Genomic DNA, 16,661 nt, shown 5'->3' with positions numbered 1-16,661 from the left:
ACTAGGTGCTAAGCCAAGGTGGCGTGAAGTCCCCAGGGTCCTAAGGGGAGTTGCTGAGACCAGAGCCAATAGTAGATGCCTAAGTTCTGGTCGTTCAGGTGATGTTCTAGTCAATTGGATGACATCTAAGGACTGTGTAAAAAGACAGGACAGAGCTTGGAAAGACAGACATGGTGGAAGCAGGAAAAGGAGGAGCAGTGGAAGCAGAACCAGCAGAAGCCAGAGCAGAAGAAGCTGAAGCAGCAGGAGCTTCTGAGGGCAGGACTGACCCAAGAACCAGCTTCCAGAGCAGCTTCTGTGGGGGTGTAAGATCCACCCACAGCCAGCACCCGGAAAGCTGCCAACAGCACAGGTTCTTAACTAAGGAAAGCAAGGGGAAGGGGTTGACAAGTTTACTTTAATCCAGCATACAGACAGCATTCATTTAGTTCAGGGGAAAAAGCCAGCGCCCTGAACTTCAGAGCAAAATACAAACAAATTACAAACATTAACAGACAGACCCAATACAGATTCATAGTTACCAACATCTAGGTTCAGCCCAGGAGCTCAGAACAAGGGCTGGCCCAGAGTCATGCACCACCACTGCTGTAGGTAGGAGCTCCAAAAAACAAACAGGCAACCCCTGGTTTTTATATCTTTTTCAGCGTCAGGGGTGAGTCACACATGCGACTCACCCACGTGACCTAGAACTGTCACAGAGAGGTGGACTTAAACCCACATGGTCTAAAAGCCTCTGCTCTCCCAGACCTGTAAACTAGGCCCTCCCTGGAGTTAGCCCCACCTTGGGCCCCACCTTAGTTGCCAATCCACACCCACTAAGGTTTTACACCTAATAGGGGTTTGGGCCTGGGGCTTAGCACTTAGTAAGACTCAATCAAAGACACTGAATTAATCAAAGGAAACAAAGGCCAAACTCTTCAAGGGCACTTGTTGAACTAAGTGCTAATGAGCCCATTTTGATTACCAACACAAGTGTGCTGACCAGAGAGTGCTGAGCAAGAGTTTGAGACCAGTGGGTAATTTTATTACAGGAGGGCTCTAACATTAGAGGGAAGCCCATGTATGGTTTGGCTTGCTACCATAATATTTTTCTGTAACTTCCTGGTTACTCTTGTGAGGCAGGCTTATTGGATATGGAAGGTTTTGGCCACTATATCGAATTGGGGACATTGTTCCATAGGTCTGCTATTTTGGAGCTTGAATAAATACTTTAATTCCTCTGCCTTCTACTTAGAGAATTCCTTATATCCTGTGATTCCAAACCATTCAGGCATATCAATGATTTTCTTTGAAGTCATGAATTCTGCCTTTATGCCATACACAGGAAGAGGCAGACCAAGCTCAAACTAACTGAGGATACCTAGATGCTCTCTTGCCACTTTTGAATTTCAGTTTCCTATTAACCATTTTTGTTCCATCCTTTCTAGTCTAAAGATCATTTTCCTTAGTATAGAAAGGAGACGCAAAGTAAGAATTGACTGATATTGCGTTTTTTCTGTCATCTGTTATCACATTATTTTTGTTCCTGAGCATTGATCCTAGGCTTTCTTTGATTTTCTTATTTCCAGAATAGATGCTTTTTTATTATCCTTTATATAGTTACTTTTGAGATGCCTTTACCACCTTACCACACCTTTCTAAATCACTCCTATTTTATTTTAGTGGAGGGGGGAGGTAGTGATCCAGAAGCCTGTCATCAATTGATTTCCTCCCAGCCCAGTTAATGAAATCATAGAAATAAGGAGCTAGTAATGGAGACAATGGGGCAGGCAGGTGGTGCAGTGGATAGAGTGCCAAGCTTGGAGCTAGGAGTCAGGAAATCTCATCTTCCTGAGTTCAAATCCATCCTCAAACATTTACTAGCTGTGTGACCCTGGGCAAGTCACTTAATCCTATTTGCCTCAGTTTCCTCATCTGTAAAATGAACTGGGAAAGGAAATGGCAAGCCACTCCAGCATCTTTGGAGGAAAATCCTAAATGAGGTCATACATGACTGAAAATGACTCAACAACAAAAACAGAGATAGTGAGATTTTAAGGTCTTAAAGGAGGTATAAATAAGGGCTTATGTGTTTTATATCTTTTATGAAGAAGTTCTCTATTCAAAACTGATGGAATTATAGGGTAATTGGTCATGCCCAGCAGCCCTTTAAAAACTGAGGCACTCTCCAAGATATCACTAAAGGTGGGGCATGGCCCTAAGGAATGTGATGCCTGGAAGCAGAGAAAAAAGACCCCTAAGAAGAAGAACCCAGCCCTCGACAGGAAATAGTTCCTTGTGTCTCATAGGAAAAGGAATGTCTCCTCCTCTTGCCTCTTTTGCTTTCTCCCTCCCCAAGGAATTTTGCAGTGAACCTATTCACCCAAATCCAGTCAGTGAATCATTGAACAAGCATTTATTAGGCACTAAGTGCTAGAGATACAAAAAGAAAGGGCAGAGGCATGCGGGGGGGGGGGGGGGGGGGGGGGGGGGGGGGGGCAGGGTAAGTAACATGGTCCTGGGCCTCAAGGAGCTCAGATTCTCATGAGGGACTTACAGGCTTGCTAATCTTGCCAAGACAAAATACAAAAAATAAATAAGGTATAGATGAAAGGTAATCTCAAAGGAAAGGTGTTAGTAATGGGGGGAGGGGGAAGAAAGGGACTGGGAAAAGTCCTCTTGCAGAAAAGGGGATTTGAGCTGAGCAATGAAGAAAGCCAGAAGGCAGAGGCAGCAGGAAGGCCCAAGGGCCAAGAAAAGAGAAGTCTTGGAGGAATGTGACTTCTTGCAATTAAGAAAAATTCAGCCCTGCTGAAGGAAGGAGAAGGAACAGACTCAGATAGCCCTGCTGAACAACCTGCCAATCAGGCACACTGTGCCTAGGGGAAAGCAGCATGAGGACCCTATAAGAAGAGACGTAACTTTGTGGTTCTGCAATTCTAAATGTGTGAATTGTCTGATTAGGCTGTGTGCATCTTATTATTCATATAATTTTTGTATGTTCCCATGCTTCCCATTTATGCTATGTGTAGTTGTGGGAAAGGCAATGGAAACAAATGCTACGGAGTGCTTAGAGCTTGGGCAGACATTGAAAATGTCAGGGTCATCCACGTTATCCTAAACCATCATCGGTCCTCTTGACTTTGCCGCTGGAATTTGATGACTCTGGAAGAGACAGTGAGGCTGACGACTTTGTGCAACTCTGCCTCACTTAAATCTTATTTATGCTTGAGTCAAGATATCACTCATGATGTCATTGGTCTTCCCCCAAAACAAAGGCCAAACAAAACAAATTGTGGGAAAGTGAGCCCCAGTTTTATGGGGGGGGGATATTTTGTTATTTTTGTTCTTACAATGCCATCTCAGTAAATGTCTTTACTTTGAGCTAATTGTCTCCTCTACCTGGTAACACCATTTATGGGGAGTTTGTGAATTATAAATGTAGGAGAGAGCACCCATAGACTTCATCAAACTTGGGATACCCTATCTCTAGGACACTCAACTTGTGTGAGCTGAAAGAGATTGGGGAAGGAGAATCCCACATTAATGAGCATATATTATATTTTATGACTTCAGGTTCTTACTCTCTTAGCTTGAATTGTAACATGAAATTTCAAGGTCAGTTAACTTTCAAAAGCAATTTTGTAGTCCTGGCTATGCCAAAGAAAATATTTGGAGTTTCTTTAGGAGTGGGGGAGGGAAGAGATAAGACAATACTTTAAATCAACTTGAAAGGTAATAAGAATGTCTTCCTTTTTGTGGTAAATGACATTATATAAAGAACAAATGATATGAGTACAAAAAAATCACTCTCTTTCTTAAGCCTGTTTTGAGAGAAACCAACATTGACTTAGCAAAGGGCAACTTCAGCCACCTAATGACACAAACATCTATGTATTCAGTGATATGCTATAACTGAACCAGCTGCAGAACCAATTATTAAATTTTCAGTGTGAGCATTTACGACTTGGAAATTGGCAAACACTATAAATCAGGGATTGATTTACTATTTTGTTTGTTGTGTAGACATTAAAAAGTGAAAACAAAAGCATAAATAACAGATTAAATTTATAAGAGTGTCATGCATGCATTTTTTTTTCTGGAGAGTCACTTGTTAAACATTTATCACCATACTTCTGCATATGGTTTGCGCACTATGGCAAGTAAGATCCAGTAAAGAAGTGGCAAGATGAAACTTTTGTTCTTACATCCCTTTAGAAATTAGATCTTCAAGTTTGGCCTTCAGAGTTTGGAAATATAGTTTCCAAATTTGAAATGCAGAGCCATAGGACTCAGAAATTTTATCTATAACCATTTAACAAGATGAAGAATACAACGGAAAATAAGTGGAGATCTTGGCGACCTCACAGTAATGTTAACAGATAACCAAATTGTGAGGGGATTTAGGTGCTTTCAGTGATTGACAAAATACTGTCACTCCAATTCCTATTTGGTAACCAAAGCATAGCACTCCTTTACCCAAAGAATTGGAAATGTAGCTGATTCGGATGACTACAGGACAAGACAGAGGGTCTCAATGTATTCTGATTCAAGAATAAAAGGGGCTGTAACTATATGTCTGAAAAAAAGCCTCCTTCTCTTATCCAAAATAAGAGGAACAATGCCAAAATCTCATAAGAAGAAGTAAAGAAACACAGAGGACAGTGCAACAAAGAGAAGAAGGGAAAGGACAAGAAGCTAACCATCCTTGAAGTCTCCCTAACACCACTAGGTAGTTTTCCTCCTCATCCAAATACCTCTTACTCCCAACCATTGTTAGAAGGGGGCACCAAGTTGCACATACTTTATTCTGTGCATTCAGTTTAGCTCCATTTTGTTAGGATCAGAATCTTTTCATAAATCTGTATCCATAGATCCAAACATATTCAACAATTCAATTTAGTTCATTCCAACTCAAGAAATATTCATTAAGCTCCTAGTATGAACTAGGCACAAAAACTAAAGTCTTTCTCCTCAAGTAGTTTACATTTTATTTTACATGCTTCTTGCATGCAAATATCACTCCTATATCCACGAAAGAAAATTCAGCTGTATGGCAGTCCATGCCAATCTGATTACAATTTAAAAATAAATCCCATTCCAATCTTGAGATAAGGATAAATCCTAAAATGATGTTTCTTTTAGCTACCATGGCTGAGCACTCTGAATTTTAGTTTTCACTATGTATTTGCCTATTGCTTCTGATCTTACAAATAGGGATTACTTCGTTCTTTGTATTTGTACTGCCTAGCACATAGTAGGCAGTTAATAAATACTTGTTGATTAATTGATTCTGTGTTGTTTTGTGGAAGCAACACATTTTAGACACTTTCATCAAATTGCAGCTTTGCTCTTATGAGCTATTATGCTTAACATATGTTGGGATATTAAAGATTGTAATAATGATTTACTCTTTATAGAACTTTTGATAGGGGAGTGAGTCTCAACGAAATTAACACTGGGAGAGGATCAGCAGACACAGCTTCAGATCCCAAGTGGGCAAATCATTTCAATTCTTGGGACCTCAATTGTTTCATCTGAACAGTGACAGGGTTCAACTAAATGGTCTCTAGGGTACCTTCCCATTTGAATGTCCTATACTTTCACTTTATATACAAATCCTTGCAATACTAGTACTATAGCACCAGTACATAGTAAGTGACTAATAAATGTGTGTTTAATTAACCTCCAATTGTGCCTTGCAGTTCATTATTTTTCCTATTGAATATTAATCACTTTTCCCCACTAATAATGTTAGCTAGCTAGCATTTATGTCATCTGTAAAGTTTACAAAGTGTTTTATAAATATTGTCTCATTTCATCTTCACAACAACCCTCTGAACTAGGTGCCTTTATTATTCTCATTTTACAGATGAGGAAACTGAGGCTCATTGAGAGAGGTTTAGTGACTTGCCCAGGGTCACACAACCAGTATAAGTTCTAAGACAAAATTTAAAGTCAGTTTTTCCTGCCTACAAGCCTAATGCTCTGTCCACTATTCCACCTAGCTGCCTAATAAATCATTAAAAAGTAGCAATTGTGTATTTAATTTACAATTTCCGTATTAACTTTCTCGACTCTTTCTCCGAGGCAGAAATTTTTTTTCCCTTCTGATTTTCAATATACTGTGTACAAAGAACTTAACAAAAGAGATTTTCAAACAATGTTGATGATGATGACTGTGCTGCTGATGGTAATGACCAACAGCAAAGTTTCATCATCAAAATCTACTTCTGCTATGGATTCTGTCTGTCAAAAAATATTTTAGTTAACTATAAATCAATTGCAGGGTCCTGCAAAGTTGTTGCTATTAGAGTTCACAAACCTGTTTGTGACTGTTCTCTTCTGCCACCTAGTGGAGCTATAAAGCGTGGCTCAATATATGTTGCTTTAAAAAAAATCCTGTATTCCCACTAGAGAGGTGGGAAGGTGTCAAAAATGCCAAATGAAATGAACAAATGATCCTATTCCTGCCATTGTCATTGCAAGGAATTTCTATAATGTTCTTAATAAAATTCTGCAAATGTTATTAAAAATTAAACATAATACATAAAATGTTATTTAGATCTTCTAAAGCCAAACTACTGAAGAATCAGAAAATAGCTAAACCGCATAGGCTGAATGTTAATTTTCTCTTTTCAGTGAGTTCAGCTGTTGGAGTGAAAGCTTAGAAAACAAAAGTATTGAGTAATTTAAAGCACTCTTACCCAGAAACTGTCTATTTTAGATGCATTTGTACCATGTCAAGGGATTTATAGGAAAAGATTAAGAGATAACTGAAGTGATTACAGATGGATAGAAAATGAAAGAAATGCAGTTCTACTCTGTTTAACGCTGATTTAGCAAAGCACTTCTCAATTCAATATTTAACCACTTGCCTCAGCTAGAGATTCTTTATTATTATTATTATTATTTGTAAATGCAATAAAATGTTTAATAACTATAGAGTAGTATTTGGTTTTAATGTTCCAAATCTGTAACTTCCATCATAAGGCAAAAGTATTCTGTTTAATTATGTGAATCTAAAATAACATCCAATATCTCTGATGAATGAAATGTTTTCTTTCTTCTGAAGTGTGACTTCTTTCCAGCAATACTGTTTCACTGAATAAACTCCTTAGGGTAACTCGCTTAGCAGTTTAAAAATATTCCATTTTCTTTCTATTTTTCATTTAAATTGCCAAGCCATTATTGAGTGTTCAGAATTTTTTTTGTCAGAAAGATCTTTGATGACAATAATCCCAGGTATGAAATGGAGCTGGAATTCTCTATTGTGAGTCAACTGAGTAATCTACAATGTATTTTCCAGGGTGGAAAAATCCCCATAAGATGGACAGCCCCAGAAGCTATTGCCTACAGGAAGTTCTCCTCAGCTAGTGATGCATGGAGCTATGGCATTGTCATGTGGGAGGTGATGTCCTATGGAGAAAGACCCTACTGGGAAATGTCCAACCAAGATGTAAGTGCTACAGATGTGTAAGCTTAAAGTTACCTTGTCAGTTTAAAGATTTTGTCATTAAGATGAGGGTGATTTGAAACTTCAAAAAAATTAAGTATTTCTTAAAAACACAGCATAGAACTTTCCCTCAAAGAATGACTCCTAATAGGCAATTTATTAATACGTAATAGTACATAATACTACTATATTATATTAATATTATATATGATGGTTATACATATGGATCCTTTAATCTACTTTATTTCAATCTAATCTATCTATACAATATCCCTATAAGGCAAAGAATTATCATGAATTTTTTCCTGGGAGACAATTGAGAGGTCATCTGGTACAATCCCTTTATTTTGCGGTGAGGAAAATGAGACCCAGAAAAGAGAAATAATTGGTAGAACTGAGATTTGAATTAAGGTCTTCTCACTCTAAAGTTGGTGCTCTTGTCACCGCTTCTATTTACTATCACATCAATATGTCAAGAATCTGAGACTTCATCAGAGCAGGAAATCTCTCCACCAGGCGCTTAGAGAGCTGCCTAAGCAATATGCTTAGGTACAAAACTAGTAAAAAACATATTCTGATGGAGGTTTTCCTGACTCCAGGTCTAGTGTCCTACCCACTATACCAAGCTGCTTCTCATTGCAGATGATGGATGCAGTTTATTCATTCAACATTCAACTAATATCCAATGAATGAATAAAAAAATCTACTGTATTTAACACTTACTATCTGCCAAGACTGTGCCAAGCACCAGGATGAAATTACAAAAGCAAAAATAGCCCCTTCCCACAAGAGATCTACATTCTATCTGGGAAAATGATACATCTAAAGGAGTGGTAGCCAGGGAGGGCAGTTTGGGCCCAATGAGGTTAAAAGACTTATGCATGCAATAAGTTGCAGTGCTGAGACTCAAACTTACCTTGTGCCCTTGTCACTTTGCTACCTTTGCCTTGCCTACTGTTATATTATGCCAGGCATTGGGGGAGGTACAAAAGCTTAGATAAACCAGGATTCCTGCTCTCATGGAGCTTCAGATCTAATAGGGAGATAACTTGCAAACCACAGATACCAAGAGGCAGTATGCTGTGGTGGAATTCATAACCATTAACCACAACACTGAGACTTAACCTTTTCAGAAGAAAAGATGTCACCATGCTGGACATTTGTAATCTCTAAGCAATATAGAACTCAAAATTTCAAAAATAGAGACCTAATTAAAGAAATTAAAACTCTATGGGTATAAGACAAGGTACATTTCTTCCGTTTTCCTGTCTACTGTTGAAGTTGTCCCAAAGATGAAGTCAGTATGAGTTTGCATCCCAATACTCTTACTCGGTTTTAAAGAGTAATAATTCTATTTATCTGTGCAATAGAGCATTAAATACAAAATATAAAATAAAATAACAGCAGAATAATGGCTTGTCCTTGGATGTCTCCCCTCCCCTCTCTTGAAAAGGCTGAAAGCCTCCTTTTGTGTTGAATCCCCCCACTAGACCGTAGGTCGTTTGAGGGCAAGGGACTGACTTTTTCATATTTGTGCACAGTACTTGGCACATATTAAGCACTTAATAAATGTTTATTGATGGGCTGATTAGGTCTATCATAACTTCATCCAAAAAAAGAGATGAGAATGAGATGATAGTGAACAACAACCAAACAATGGTGTTTATATGGTGTTTAACATTTTCCAAAGCACTTTACTTATTTTATCTTATTTGAGCATCTAAATAAAGCTGTGAGGGACCACAAGCTTTATAATCCCCATTTCACAGTTAAGGCAAGTGAGGCAAAAGTCATGCAGGTTTCTACTGGAAGTCCTCCAGTTCTGATCCCAGAGTGGAAAGTATTCTTTCTGCAATCTCCTAAAACTCCACATACATAGCTCACTTGACATAGAGTCAATTCAGAGAAAATTTACCTTCTGCTTTTCTCTCAATACCAAAGAGGGTATTTTCTGAACCCAAGTGGGATTCAGGCAGATAGGGATAGACTCCTTAAGGATCATTCATCTTCATTACCTGATAGTGCCACCCTCTCTCCAACTACCTTCCATTCAAATTGTATCTATCTTGCAGGTACCTAGTTTTTTGTTTTCTACCCCATTCAAATGTAACCTCCTTGAGGGCAGGGGTTTCTTCTTTTTTGCCTTTCCTTGGGTCCCTCAACACTTAGCACAGTACCTGGAACATAATAAGTATTTAATAAGTGTTTGTTGACTGATTTACTGCTTTATTGATGACCTGTCCAACTGATTGACTGACTGACTGGATTTCCAGCGTGTCTATGAGATTGAAGTAAGGAGCAGATCCCAGACAGGATTCAGGCTCTTAGCTTTTCATAGTCCTTGCTAAGGTCACCAAAATATATTCAAGCCTGGATCTGAAATTGTCCATAAACAATCCAGTATTTGAGGTCCTTGAAATGAGATGAGTCTATAAGAAAAAAAAAGAGTTAGCACCTTGAAGAAATCTAGTCTTTGCATCTGCAGTAAAGTCTGTTTAGCTTAACACATTAGAAGGTAGCATATCTGTGACAGATCCTGTAATCAGAATTCCTGTTTGGAAATAGAAATGGCTTAGGAAAAATTTCCCCAGCTGCTCTATCCAAACACTGGCTATTTCCTATGTGTCCCTGATTTATTTGCTTCCATAGCTATGTTTTGCCTTATATATGACTTTTTCTTTTTGATCTTATATAAAGTAGAGGAATATTTTAAGCAATGAACATTCAACCATATTGTTTGGATATTGAATGTTTTATTCTTTCACTACACTTTGGCCAATTTTAAAAAGTAAAATACAAATTAAAGTGCTTTGAGCCTTGAAATAAATTAAGGAAATTCCAGATAGTTTTATAGACATTAGTCTATTCTGAAAAACAGCAAGCATTTCTGAGTTTGTTGAATGTGTTTTAGAGAAAGGTCAATGATGTTTTCTATTAGGAAAGGGAGATGGGGGGAGGGAGGAATCTGCATGAATAGAACCTGCAGCACAAAAGGCTTAACATAAAAGTATCTGCAGCTAAGCTCTGCATACTCATTCAGCAAGCATTCACTGAGCTCTGAATGTGGAGCAGAAAGAGGCTAGGTACTTCAAAGCAGACAAAAGGAATAGAAAACCCAGTTTTGCCACCAAGGAGATTATAATCTAATTGAAAAAAAGAGCCACGTAAGAATGTAGCAGTAGTAACACCTTTCATATATATAAAGCTCTAAAAATGTGCTTTCACATATGTCATCTCACCTCTATCTCCCACAAATCCCAGGAAGGAAGCAAGGCAGGAATTACTGTTCCCATTTTATTGATGGGGGAATAGACTCAGAAAGACTGAAGTAAATTCATTCAAGGTCACACAGGTACTCAGGAGTGGAACCAAGTAGAGCTTATAATGAGCAATTTTCACCCGCAGAGAAGTGGCAGGAAACCAACTTCCTCTGAAAGAATGGGAGCTTCCTGAGGGCAGAAATTGGTATCCCCAGGCCCTAGTATAATGTTTGTCACATAGTAGGTGCTTACTAAATGTTTGTTGAGTGAGTTAAGTAAATGAGTGAGTGAGTGAGTGATTAGCTGCCTGGGCTGGTGTAAGGCCAATCACAGCAGCATACCTGAGGCCTACCGCTGTGAATAATTTTAAGGGTCTAATTGCATAGTATAATGAACTCTCTATTCAGAATTAAACATTATTCAATAAACTAAAGCATAAGATTCATAGCAACATCCTTCAGCAAAACATATCATTATATATATGTATATATATATATATACATATACATATATATGTCATATGACACATAGTGTTGTACCAGAAGCGAGCGAGACACACCACAGAGTATAAGTTTTAAGTGGAGAATTTATTAGCCGGCGGCCATCGGGGTACGGCACCACAAATCAATGGAAAATGTGTTGGGGTGATGGCTTGGCTTATGTAGGATATGGGGGTACAGAGTAGGGGGGAAGAGGAACAAAGGTCCTGGCTGATCAAAAGATTCAGTCAGGTTATCGTACTAGTGGGATAATCTCATTTACATTCCTTGGTGGAGTCCCAGAGTCCCAGGGATATCTCCCAGGAAGGGTCTATCAAGTTATCTCTCAGTGGGATGGTCCTATCTATTGACATTCCAGGAAGGAACCAAGGAGTCTCAGGGATATCTGCTAGACAGGATCTGCCAGGTTATCTCTCAGTGGGATGGTCCTATCTATTGACATTTCAGGAAGGAGCCATGGAGTCCCAGGGGGTTTGCTAAATACCAAAGATATCTGAATCCATTCTTTCTAGGGGGGCTTGTCAGTAGCTAGGGGTTACTCAGGGGTTCCTAATTTTCCTTGTATTACAATAGCATATATCATTGCATTTAGTGGCATTCCCCAAAATACTTGTTTACACAATCAGGGGGACCCAGACCAGCACAACACATCCTTAAAGGGTAGCAGAAAATACCATACCATCCGTCCCCAGGTCACAATAACAACAATCTCCTTAATCAATACCAAGTGTCCAAGTAAAGTCCTCTTGCATCTTAATTTGAGGCTGACTTACAAGTCCCATGGCTCTTCCTGTGGGCTGACCTTTTCCCACTCTCACCTGGATTCACACATAGGCAGCTCTCTGCTCCTGCTCCATATCTCAGCTCACGGGGACTGCTCCACTCCAAGCTCTTCCTGCTCCTGCCTGACAGCAGGCTCCAGGGGCTCCTGCCCCCATTCTCTGCCTCTGGGAAAACAAAGCTCAACAGGGCAACAACATCACTGGCTCTCTTAAAGTCTGCTTTCTTAACGCTGGCTCTCTACATATACACAATTCTACTCAGCATCTGATTGGCTAGAGCCCACTTGCACATGTCTGATTGGCTCAGCGCAGAGACGTGTAAGACTGAGGCTGGGAAACTAAATAACACACACTGAAAAACAGCAAAAAATCCCACGTTGCTTGGCATTACAACTGGGTAGGAACTGACCTGAGGTATTTCTGCCAAAAGGCAGAACCCATCCAGTGCCAACACAAATAGAGAGAATTTAATAATTTTAATTAATTATTCCAGATTACTAGGGAAGCTAACTTAGTTATTTCTGTGCTACTGAAGGACCACAAGTGCTATCAATGCACTTCAAATCTGTGTACCCTGGGGGAATGCCCTGGTTATCTTGTCCCAATTATGGCTTTATAGTCAGGATTCTGGTTGTTTAGTCATTTTTCAGTTGTGTCCAACTCTTTATGACCCCATTTGGGGTTCTCTTGGCAAAAATACTAGAGTGGTTTGCTATTTCCTTCTCCAGCTTGTTTTATAGATGAGGAAACTGAGGCAAAGAGGATTAAGTGACTTGCTCAGGGTCACACATGTCTGAGGCTGGTTTTGAAATCAGAAGGACGAGTCTTCCTGACTCCAGGCCCAGCACCCTATCCACTGCTCTATCTAGCTGCCCTGTAGTCAGGTTTAGGGTCCTTTCTCTCACTTCTGGTTCACTGGTCTCTACAATGAACTATATAAATACACATTTTAAAGGGAAGTTCCAACATTTCTCTATTAAATGATACTAAGATATTAATATTATAATCATTTTAATAAAACTTCTCCAATTTTACTAAAAAAAATTTCTAATTTTCAGTATAGCCTGCACAGTTTACATTATATAGAATCATTTTGAGTGTCTCATCTTGGTATTTTGCTTAGAATCTATGGCACCAAAAGAGAAACAAGATTTTTTCTTATTATTGATAATAGCCAGCATTTTTATTTAGGGTTACAATCTGCTTTACAAATATTATCTCATTTGAGCCTTAAAGCAACCCTGGGGGGTAGATGTTTGTATTATCCCCATTTTACAGATAAGAAACTGAGGCCAACAAAAGTTGTGGCCTGCCCAGGGTAATATACCTAGCAAGGGTCTGAGGAAAGATTTGAACTCAGGTCTTCCTGAATGAACTTGAGTTCAATGTTCTGTCCACTACATGACTTAATGGTTTCAGGAGTGGAACCAAACAGAGTTTATAACCAGCAGTTAATCTTACTTAAGGAGAGCACAAATTTTAATGGATACTCGTAAGAAATTTATATCTTTTTAATATTTGAATTCTTGATATAAAAAATTGGTCAGCAATCAATATGTCCTTTTTTAATCCTTTAAATATCTCATTAGTCAATGACATACTATTAGATTGTAAAGAAAGACAAGTTAAGTCCCTCCCTGGCTACTTCTTTCATATGTATACTAAAGGTACAGGGTTCCATGCTATCTTTTGGCATGTAATTTTCTGATAGAGGCTACATGGTGCAGGGAGTGAGTAGAGAGAGTCCAAAGTCAGGAAGACCTGGATTCGGTGCCTGCCTCTGGCACATAGATAATGTTTGTGCGATCCTGAGCAAGCGGCTTGACCTCTTAGTGTCAATGATATCTCCCTAAAACTATAAATTCCTGAACAACTACTCATCTGTATTGATGGAAAAAGTGTTCTCTTCAGAAATTCTCTATTATCTCTACGTCTCTATATTCTCTAAAATCACATTTTCGGTTTCCTCCCACCCTGCTAAAAAGAAAATCTTAATAACTCTTAAGTGCTTCAGTTTTATTTTTCAAAATAATCATTATAATTAATTGCCTAAGTAACATATTATACATATGATAATGTACTATGATAATGTCAAGGATTTCATTTATAAAAATCAACCTCAAATTTAATAGATAATCCTTAGAGAGCTCCATCCATCTCAGAGAAATAACTTGTCCATGGTCATGGATCAAGAAAGGAATCAGAGGCAGGATTCAAATCAAGTAGCAATCTATGTTGTTTCTCATGTACTATAACACTAATGATCTACGTAGACCCTCACAGACAGGAGGGAGCTAGAGCCAGCTCATACCATCTCTCAAGAAGAGACAATTATTAAATTTTCAGTTTGGGCGTTTACATCTCAGAAATCAGCAGATGTTATTAGGGCTTTATTCATTGTTTTATTGATTGTTTAGATTTAATAAAGTGGTGGAGAAAATGTTAACAATATAGATTGAGCTTAAAAGTATGTAATGCCTACTTTTTTTTCTGGAAAACTAGTTTTTAAACCATTTACCAGCACACTCCTGCTCAGAAGCTGCATTTCTTTCCATGAGGTGATGTTGATGGCCCCTCCAATAGCAACTATACAAGGTATTATACCTAACAAAGTGCAATTAAGCCAAAAAGGAACAGCAGGTAACATTAAACAGTCAAATCCCAGGAGAGCTAATGTCCAAGAAAAAGCCAGCACTACTAGAATAAGAAGACATTTAGCTCAAGCTAATAATTTGGATACAAGACCTGAGTCTTGTGTTTTCCTGACCTGATATTATTATAAAGCTGTTCAATTTGAAGCTATTTCATGTACTGTCTGCATTCTAGTACAGCCTCATTTGGGCACATGTTGCTTAGCTATTTCTATTTACCAGAAAGTGAATTCGTTTTTGAAGGTTACTAGGGAAAAATAACCTTCTACCTCAATTTCTTTCTCCTCTTCTTTCAGAGTCTTCCTGACATTTTCTCAGACTCATTTCAGGACAGAATGAGAACTTGTATTTGGGGTTTTCTTTTCTAAGGTTTTTTAAGGGGACCTGAATTTATTCCCTTCTCAAGCATGAAAAGTGGGGGGAAAAACTTACATTTCACCACTTTTCCTGTTTGTCTTGTCAGTAATTCTGCAACGTTTTTTGAGTATGAGTCAGTACTTGAGCTGACAAGGTAGGATATGTAAAATCCACTTACATAGATAGGAATGAAGTAAGATTTTATGATTCAGAGAATGTCCAGCTACTGCAAATTTGGGTCTCTTGTTATACATTTTTCAAACTTCAATTGATTAAGCAATATTGCCTTGAAATGATCATTTAAAATACAAATAATTGCTAACCACATCATCATTAATTCTACCTTCCGTATGACCCGGGAAGCATCTGTCTTAGTTTTACTATCAAAGCAGTTATTAAAAAGACCTACTCCTCACCATATTTCCCAACTGATTCTACTATTGGTATTATAAAGACGACTGAAATTTTAATTAAGTACAATGTAATTGAACTATCAGGGTAGCTAGGTGGCTCAGTGGATAAAGTGTCAGACCCAAGTCAGAAAGACTTATCTTCATGAATTCAAATCTAGCCTCAGACACTTAGTTGTGTGGCCCTGGGCAAGTCACTTAACCCTCTTTGCCTCAGTTTCCTCATCTGTAAAATGAGCTGGAGAAGAAAATGGCAAACCACTCCAGTATCTTTGCCAAGAAAACCTCAAGTAGGATCACAAAGAGTCAAACATGACTGAAATATCTGAACAACAACAACAAAATTAAACTATCACTTAAGTCCCTCTGCTGTCACAGGATAATAAGCATGAGAATATCATGCAGTCAATCACCAGTATAAACAAAGTAGAGCAATACTATTTACCACCTTTCAAAAGCTAATTCTTGAATTATTTGGGAAACTGGATGAGATCATTTTTCAACATTTTCAGGTACCTGACTTTATTCTTTTTCTCAGACAGGAGAAAATTTGCATTAATATTTTCTCACATTTGCAACCATAATTTTCCAACTCAGATGGTCCTTTTCAATTTTATTATCTTTTGAAACTTTGCTAATACAGTATTCATATTCAACAAGCATTTATTAAGCACATACTGTGTTCAAATCACTGTGTTTGGCACTCAGTACATCAGTAGTTAGTCAATAAACATTTATGAAGCACCTACTATGTTCCAGGCACTGTACTAAGCACTGGATATACAAAAAAGAGGTGAAAGACAGTCCCTGCCCTCGAGGAACTCACAATCTAACAAGGTAGATATGTTGTTCAGTCATTTCAGTCATGTCCAACTCTTCATGACACCATTTGAGATTTTCTTGGAAAATTTACTGGACTGGTTTCCTATTTGCTTCTCTGGCTTGATTTACAAATGAGAAAACAAAGGCAAACAGGGTTAAGTGACTTATCCAGGGTCACACAGCTAATAAGTGTCTGAAGCCGGATTTGAACTCATGAAGATGAGTCTTCCTGATGTCAAGTCTGACACTTTATCCACTAAGTGTCTGAGGCCAAATTTGAACTCAGGTCTTGATGACTCCTGTCCCAGCAGTCTATCCATTGCGCCACCTTCTGCCCTAATGGAGGAGATAACAAGGAAACAAATACAATGTAAAGTGAATATGATACAAGAATTAGTTGACACAATAATCTCTGAACTTCAGAACCTTTTAGCTTAATAAGGG

At 38.4% G+C, this 16,661-nt stretch overlaps 1 protein-coding gene across 1 annotated transcript in view; it reads left to right on the top strand.

Moving 5' to 3' along the window:
* The window catches only part of EPHA6 (EPH receptor A6), a 1,226,126-nt gene that overhangs the window by 1,166,939 nt on the left and 42,526 nt on the right, over positions 1 to 16,661 (top strand). Inside the window, exon 15 of the mRNA XM_036746072.1 lies at positions 7,289 to 7,438. Coding sequence (XP_036601967.1) covers positions 7,289 to 7,438 — 150 coding nt within the window. The remainder of the gene's footprint in view (positions 1 to 7,288; positions 7,439 to 16,661) is intronic.

This window comes from Trichosurus vulpecula, chromosome 2, assembly GCF_011100635.1.
Source record: "Trichosurus vulpecula isolate mTriVul1 chromosome 2, mTriVul1.pri, whole genome shotgun sequence".
NCBI classification, from domain to species: domain Eukaryota; kingdom Metazoa; phylum Chordata; class Mammalia; order Diprotodontia; family Phalangeridae; genus Trichosurus; species Trichosurus vulpecula.
This window is presented reverse-complemented; position numbering and strand designations above follow the sequence as displayed.